The following is a 7,947-nucleotide window of genomic DNA, read 5'->3' on the forward strand; positions in this document are numbered from 1 at the left end:
CTACTGATGGCTTTTTCCCTTCCCGCAAAAAAAGGTCACATTAGATAACCGGATGAAACTAGTGAAATGAGTATGAAACGTGTACGCATCGGTTTAAATAACCGATTTAGCTGAGAAATGCAATTGAGAATGGAACATGGAATGTAAAAGTAATCGATTTAATAAACATTTGACAAACTCAACTTTGTGCAGGGGGAAGTGACCGGTTGTAATACGAAAGATGAAACATTCAAATATGCGGTGAGTATAATTTTAGATGTTTAAATTCTTTCATCGTCTGTAATTTATTTTTAAATAGAAAACCAAAACAGTTTAAGGTATATGTTTCATATTAGATATTCCTAAAAAAGCTTTTACATTATTTTCTCACTAGATTGCACTTGCGGTGTACGTGTGTTAGTGTGACTTATAATATTATTCTAGAACGACCTCAACGTTTCTGCATCAAACATTAGGGGGGTGTATGTTAGTGGGTTGTGCGCAAACACTTGGTATCACAATCCGGAAACTACCACCAAACAGCGAATCGCATTAAGGAGCAGAACACAAAAAGAACAGTAATTGTAAAACGATTCTAATCCTGATACAAAAAGGCAAACCGGCAAAGCCATACTGAAAGAGGAGGGAGTAAAACTGGAAAAGTGGCAGGACAGAAACCCAGCGCCGACGTTAAACGTCCTCCACCGAAAGGTTCATCTTGAAGCAACACCCATCGTTGGCAAGAAGCTTAAGAATATTTTCCTCAAACCGTCGCTGGATGTGGTTAAAGTCCATTATGTTCTTTGGTTTACACTCGACCCAGTACCGATCGAACTCGTAAAACAGATAGCAGTAGAACTGGTGGAACGTGTCCACCGTCAGATGATGCTGCGGATGGTTGTAAAAGTGTGTACGGGCGGATCCGGACTTTAGCAGGTGGTACGCCATCGACGTTAGGTTGATACCAACGATCGCGAAAAAGTATCCGTGCTTTGGATGGTGCGAGTGTGACAGTAAATGGCGAGCGGTACCATTGTAGTTTTGTGCAAGAAAAAGTAAATTATCTAGCCCGAGCACACCCATGCCGCGGAAGTCCGTCGAAGGATCATCTCCCTGGAAGAAAGGAACTTGCATGGATAACATCTTCCATTTCCCGCCAAGATTCGGAAAACATACCTGAAATCCAATGTGCTGCCACTGATCGGTGATACGCCCGGTAAGTACCATCTCATCTCCCACCAACAACTTCCACAGCATCAACAGCTTTGCCTCGTGTTCCGGTTCCTCGCTATCGTACTGTGTGGCGCGCAATTTCTCCACCATATAGTATAACCGCTTGTAGCCCCATATTCTTTCCGCACACGAACCGAACGATCGTGGAAAATCGATGTGTACCTTTGGGTTGATCTTCTTCACCTGCAGCACCGTTCCGACGGCTCGGGTTTGTATTTCTCGGCGTAAAAACGTTTCGTCTACGTCGTTGCTGACCAGCTCGTTTAGGATGTGAAGCAATTTCTTGATTGGCAAGCGGCGGGACAGCTCCAGCGACAACTGTACCTTCTTCGTGCGTGTGGCACCCGGCGGACAACCGTAGCAGATGCGTTGCAGCTCGCAAAGATTGGTGAAACGGTGCAGTAACCACTTCAACAGTGGTCTCGACAGGAAGTAGATAAAGCTAAACACGCGAAATATCATCTTCGGTTCGGTTGCTGGAGGTAGCATTGTTGGAACAAAGCGAGCTTAAAGCTTGTTTTCGATTGTTTTAAACGAACGAGAGGGTTCCTTGTTAACGGTATGACTGCTAGCAATCATTCGTGATCGCCACTATTAGTTTCTACTCTCCATGGTAATTGGGATCGTCTTTCCAAGTTACAACAGACCAAACAGGTTGCTGAGGAACATCAGCGCATGCTCGGGACGTGCGGTGTACGTAGCGGGTGCTGTAAACGACACGTCAACAAATGCTGAAATCATATATTTCGAAAGATAATCTTTGATAAGACTTAAAAAGCACTTCTACCTACCGAAATCGATTGTTGCGTACCATGCAATGTTTACGAATTTATTCTCTAAAAGGAATGGGAGGAAAACAAATGAAAAACATTGCACAATTTTGACATGATTATGTTGACAAAACAAGCTTGACAATCGCATGAAAAATTTCGTTGTGATTACTGCAATATTTCATATGCAATATTTCACACAAATCGACTGTTGAAATGATTCTCAAAGGAGGAGCGAAGTGTGTGCGAGAGAGAGAGAGAGAGAGAGAGAGAGAGAGAGAGAGAGAGAGAGAGAGAGAGATGTGCGGGCGGCCGCTTCGCCAATTAAAGTTGTGTGGGTGTGTCGTGATAACAAAGCAGAAGAGATAATCAGATAAGAAGAAATTGCGATCAGTAGCGATCGGACATCTTTTGGTAATGTGTGGGAAGCGGTGTGTCCTTGCTTTTTACATAAAATATTTTGCAAGAGTAGTTTTTTTCGATTCCAAAAAGTGATATCCTTTTCCCGAGGATCATATTCCATACAATGAATGTTTAGTACATCATTTCGTGCGTTGATTTGATGTTAAACTGTGAAGATTTTTGTTTGCACGTATACAAATGGCTGCCAGCGTCGGCGTCGGTCCATTTTGCGCTTTCCGGCGCAGGCAATGTACGTTCTTGCGTTCTTAAATCAAATTATCATGGCGTACGCTGTAAGCTGACGCCAGAGTGGACGAGTGTAGGAGTAAGCCAATTTAAAATCAGTGCGTGTATTAGGCTTGCTAATTATTCATTGTGCAATTTGTCATAAAATATAAACGTTTGGTGTTTGTTTTTATCATAACCTTCGTGTACAGAAAAGAAGGAAGTGTTGGTTGTTTTGTGGTGAAAAAAAGTTATGTCAATTGCTCATTGAGCTTATTGAGTGCAAAATGTTGCCATTGTAGGCAAGTGTAGTGTTGTGAATGTGAATGTGAATTGTGCCAAAGCGCATTGAAGTGTGTATGTGCGTGTGTAGTGTTGTTGTTTTTTGTGCCAAAAAGCTATGAAACTATCGTTTAATCGAGTAAGTAAAACACATTCACTAAAAAAAAACATGGAAACATTTTTAGTAGAAGCAATTGATGGGACAATTTCTGGCAGCCGCGAGCTTATAACATTAGACAGCGATGCAAAATGTCGTATATTTCATGTAAAGCTCAAAACAAGTTTGCCTCAAAGCTGAAGTAAACTATACCCCTCTCTTCCTCGCGGTCAACAGTTTTGTATGGTTAGGGGCCCCCAAAAGCTGTTCCGCCTAGAACCTACAAGGGGCTTCATCCGCCATTGCCTCCGATCCAATGCATAACGATTCGTGTAGCAAGAACGACTCACGCACTTGTGTCTGCAAAGATCTTCATAGCGCAGAATTTCGATTTCACACGATGCAATTGTCAACTCCATGTTTTTTAAAGTTTTATGATGAATGTATAACAATGATCAAACTTCTAACAGATCAAGATCGACTGAGTACACTGAGAGATCAGTGACGATAGACGATCATGAATGGCATAACAAAGCAGCAAACGATCGTGAGGGCTGGTTGAGTAGTCATTAGTAGAATGGTTTTGCGATACATTTTTATACTATTTCGCCGTTTCATGTTGCATTTTGAAGTCTCATCATTGTTCACGTGTTTGGATCAGTCGTTCAAAACTTGTTATTCTGCAATGATTTGCCGCTTAAAGTTTTGGGTTTTATTGGGATCAACAAGGGTCTTCTAAGCAACATGATTAGCTGTTAGTAACTTCATTTGTTAAATTGCCAGCTCTGTATAAGATTCTCACGCACAAGTCGAGATATGAACCCAACCCCCGCTTGTTGCTGATTCGTGCTAACCAACAATGTTAATTCACACATTTTAGTTTTGTAAATGTATTTCTTCTATTCTTCTTCTTGGCTTAACGACCTTACAGGTCACGCCGGCCATTTCTGGCTTACTAGACTTATTTTACCACGTAGCCGGATAGTCAGTCCTTGCTACGGGGGGACGGTCCGAATGGGATTTGAACCCGGTCCGGCCGTGTGGACTGGCGCCGTTTATCACATGCACCACCGGGCCGCCCATTTCTTCTATTAGATAAACCAAAATTCAAATTTGTTCAATTTGAAACAAAGTGTCAATACTGATTTTATTTGCCTTGATAAGCTTGCAAATCATTCACACATTCAAACCGGTTCCACAATAACAACACTTCCAGACGCGCTAATAACATGATCGCACTTATCCCCATCCGCGTCCCGCGCTTTCACTTTCACTGCACGATCGTTCCTTTATATGTGCTTTACCACTAGCGTTGAAAATGGATGCTCCGAACCGATCCGATCGCTGTAGGTTCTTCCCTTGTACACAAACTCCGAATGGGGTACCTGATTGATAACCGTAAAGCCAACCTTTTCACCGACACGTTGCGAGATTCGGGACGTAAACAGGGCCGACACTAGCTGCGGCTTATCGGACGCTCCCGAGCACTCACTTGATACCGTTGGTACGGCCTTGCCACTTTTCAGCTCTTCCGCCAACCGAACGGACTCTTCAACGAGACGCGTACCAACGCCGTGCCCCTCGTAGCTGGGTAAGGTGGCAAGGAACATGATCTCCAGCAAACAGCGCACATTAAACCGCTCGAACAGGTTCACCTTTGCGTCCATCGTGATCATGTACTGCATCAACGACCGTGAGCTGTCGGTCGTACATTTCGTGTCACGGAACTGCTCGAAGTAGTTGGAATCTTCCGGTCCGCTCGGTGTCTACAGGAAATGTAGGAGAATTGTAATGTCCCAAAGATACGGATTGACTTTAAAACCAACTCACAAACCTGCAGCACATTGAAAGAGACTCCAACGATCGTGTCGGTTGGTGTGTGTCTCGCGATCATCGACACACCACCATTGGCTACATCTAGGCAGAGCTGCTCAAGATCCTTCTGTGCCTGGGGTGTAAGGTTTACCTCCGCTCCGATACAAACCATTTCGTTCAGAAAAAATGACTTCCGGAGTACCTCCATCGATTGTTCTTGGTAGCGATCATCGTAACGTAGGATTTCAATATCTCGCGACTTGTTGGACGCCATATCTTGAAGTTTGCGACGATTGAATGGTAGTTGAACGTTGTGTAACGAGCGATAATCTTTACCGGTGGTGCGTGTGGCAAAGATAACGTCCAGATTGTAACTGAGATGTTTCGCTTGAGCGTGAAGTTGGCACAGCAGCACTCTGTTGGGTCAGCTGGTTCGTGATGTCAGTGGCCATAGAAGGTGAGAGTGAAGCCATTATGGACATTAGATGCGAGATGATGAATCTTTCGCTCTCTCGTATAGATAGTAATGCTGTTGAACAGTTTAAGGGAGGTGGCGCATGTGTTTTAAATCAACGCATGTACAGCAAACATGTTCTTCTGTGATATAGCCTACGGGTTTTGAATCAACAAACAATTACGGCAATTTAAGTTTGTTTTTTTAAAGCTCAACACAATTACTAATGGATTTTATATTTGAGAACTGCATTTGTAAAGTTTGCGTGAGCAGTACAAAACAACATCATGCGCTCTAATGATCGCCGCGATCGTTAAATGAATTGCAGCTGACATGCAAACCTTCGTATAGATCATCAGCCATATCAAGATCATGATGATTCTTCACACAAATAACAGTTTGTTAGATTGTTGCTTCACTGTAAAATTATGATAATGGTAAAGATCATACAAAAAAACATCCAACATAATTAAATGTCACAACAAAAGAAAACGGATTTAATTTATCGCGAGAAGCAGAAACTTCATGCTTTTATGATTGCAAGGTTGACTGGTTGAATGCACTAGAAAAAAAAATCTAGATCAAACTTATTTTTATACCTCCACTGAAGTGGTGATATTAATCTCAATTGGTGGTTTTATTAAAATCTTCGCTCATTCACCCCAGCGACGTTCGTCACCTAAGCTAAAACTCTAAAAAAATTGGAATTGAAACCGCTTCCCCCTTTCCAACAGGGCCACTTTTAATTCGACCCGAGAGGATTTTGGCACCCTTCGATTCAAATGCAATTAAGTCCCGCAGACCGGTTACATCCCGTACAGTGAAGGGACTCCGTTACGGTTTCCGCCCTTGTTGATCCGGCGGTTTTTAGATCGCGGCGGAGTCTCTGCAGATCCTTCCGGTTCGTGGTTGCATTTGGTTAGGCTCCTGCAGATAGTTTATCTGCAAATGCACATCTCTTGTTTTCTCTTCCAAAAAATGTGATTGTATTTTTTTTAAACCGAGGATAGGGACTTACTTTGGACATTTTTGATGTTGTTATCTTTGCGATTTTTTTTACTCCGGTTGTAAAGGTATATCCGTAGCCGTTTTTCCAATCCGCTTGGAAGCGATTTAATGCGTGCTTTGATTTTTAAACCTCATCAAGTGTCAGCCTTAATCCCTGTGCTCAATGTAATTGAAAAAGTCTTGCACTCTTTATTCGTAATGAAGGAAGTAAAAAGTAGTGGAATTAACTGAATTTAAAATTAACTGTCAACTGGACGTCGAGAATGGGCTGGCACTGTATTTGATGAAGTATCCTTCCTAATATTTTGTAGATTGCTGACTGCGTCTCACGGTATAAATTTCTGTCACCAGGATTTAAGACACAAAGTTTAACTATCTTGGTGTGTCTGAGGAAGACGTTCTTCCCTTTCTGAAGTACTTACAGTAGTCCTGAAACAATAACACCATTGCCTGAAAATCTAAATTGCGATTAGTGTCCTTAAAACCTTGAAGAATTATGAAGCAAACATGGCTCCATTATCTCGATTGACCCAGTTCACTACAAAGGCAATTTTGAGATTATGGTCCTGATGTTTGTTGGAAACATGAAGAAGTTATTCGCTTTTCTAGTAATCAGATTGACCCTGACAAATCATCAGCGTTTATGGTAAACCGAAATACAAGTTGGTCGAATGTTAGTTGTGAAGCGCTCAGCCGTCGGGGCTTATCAGTATCAGTATTCAGTATTTTTTATTTGATGATCGTCTTGAACAATGTTTCAGCAGATTGTTCTTCTCATTCCAACAATTTCATGAATGAATTCTATTATATACTCTTAGCACCAGCTAATGAATATTCCGAATATAAACTAAACCAACTTAAGAAGAGATTGTTTAAGAACAGAGATGTTCTGGTTCATGATAATGATTAATAAATACAAAATGTAATACACTACGTTAATTTATAGTTAACAAGGATGTTATATCCCTTTACATCCAAGTTAATGAAGTTTTGATTGTTCACAAACATCAAAGTTCCGTTAAAACACAGCCTAATGCATTTAGCCTCAGTAAAAGCATAACATATCGCTAACAAATCACCGCCAGCCTTAATGGAAACAAAATATCACTAGCTAAGTTTTGTTTATTCAGGTGTAAACGTATTTGTTCCTTTCCCCGAGTTCCTTTCCGGAATGGTTTGCCCTCGAAGGGAAAAATATATTAACAGCAGCCAACCAAAAAAAAAAGGGAAAACATCCTCACGTATCACCCCGCACACGGACGTTCAAATGTACATACAAAAGCAAACAAAGTTATTAAAATACGCACACAAAAACACACAGGGATCGGAATCCTTCGGCATGCAAGGAAGTGCATTAAAACAACAAACTTTTGCACCCCAGTTTTTTTTTTCATGAGAAAGATCAATCAACAAATCGGGGATGAAAGCAACAACGGTTTAATGAAGCGCTAAAAATTTGTAGACTGTTTTAAAATCGATTACGTTCCCTAGGGTTTGGTAGATTTTTTGGTGGCGTTGTCAGTAAAGGATTACTGGTCCTGAAGTGTATGCGAGTGAGTAACGGTCGGTATTGATGTAATAGGAAAAAGAAAGAACTTTTTTCTGGTTTAAAATATTAATTTTAGTTAAATTGTAGAGGCGCAGATTTCTTTCAGTAAATGTAAACTCCAACAACTAATATG

At 41.4% G+C, this 7,947-nt stretch overlaps 2 protein-coding genes across 3 annotated transcripts; both read right to left on the minus strand.

Annotated features, from left to right (window-relative positions):
* Positions 1-320: 320 nt before the first annotated feature.
* Positions 321-2,130, minus strand: LOC125764874 (ELMO domain-containing protein 2). 2 transcript variants are annotated; one of them, XM_049429518.1, is made up of 3 exons: positions 2,004-2,130; positions 1,156-1,919; positions 321-1,092 (listed from the first exon to the last, which is right to left on the minus strand). In XM_049429518.1, the coding sequence occupies exons 2-3, from the start codon at positions 1,699-1,701 to the stop codon at positions 670-672; spliced, it is 969 nt and encodes a 322-aa protein (XP_049285475.1). In that variant the 5' UTR covers positions 1,702-1,919; positions 2,004-2,130; the 3' UTR covers positions 321-669. The 2 variants fall into 2 exon arrangements, with proteins under 2 accessions (XP_049285475.1, XP_049285474.1); XM_049429517.1 differs by having other exon boundaries at positions 1,156-1,943.
* A 1,970-nt stretch (positions 2,131-4,100) lies between these two features.
* On the minus strand, positions 4,101-5,337 carry LOC125764877 (uncharacterized). The gene is made up of 2 exons (XM_049429520.1): positions 4,823-5,337; positions 4,101-4,754 (listed from the first exon to the last, which is right to left on the minus strand). The coding sequence occupies exons 1-2, from the start codon at positions 5,075-5,077 to the stop codon at positions 4,278-4,280; spliced, it is 732 nt and encodes a 243-aa protein (XP_049285477.1). The 5' UTR covers positions 5,078-5,337; the 3' UTR covers positions 4,101-4,277.
* Between the last annotated feature and the right edge of the window lie 2,610 nt (positions 5,338-7,947).

This window comes from Anopheles funestus, chromosome 2RL (genome assembly GCF_943734845.2).
Source record: "Anopheles funestus chromosome 2RL, idAnoFuneDA-416_04, whole genome shotgun sequence".
Lineage (NCBI taxonomy): Eukaryota > Metazoa > Arthropoda > Insecta > Diptera > Culicidae > Anopheles > Anopheles funestus.

Excerpts from the sequence above, each read along its gene's own strand:
- LOC125764874 (XM_049429518.1), bottom strand. The coding sequence starts at position 1,701 with ATGCTACCTCCAGCAACCGAACCGAAGATGATATTTCGCGTGTTTAGC. Across the intron at positions 1,093-1,155 it reads GGCAGCACATTGGATTTCAG|GGAGATGATCCTTCGACGGA; the intron begins GTATGTTTTCCG and ends CCTTTCTTCCAG.
- LOC125764877 (XM_049429520.1), bottom strand. The coding sequence starts at position 5,077 with ATGGCGTCCAACAAGTCGCGAGATATTGAAATCCTACGTTACGATGAT. Across the intron at positions 4,755-4,822 it reads TCTCTTTCAATGTGCTGCAG|ACACCGAGCGGACCGGAAGA; the intron begins GTTTGTGAGTTG and ends CATTTCCTGTAG.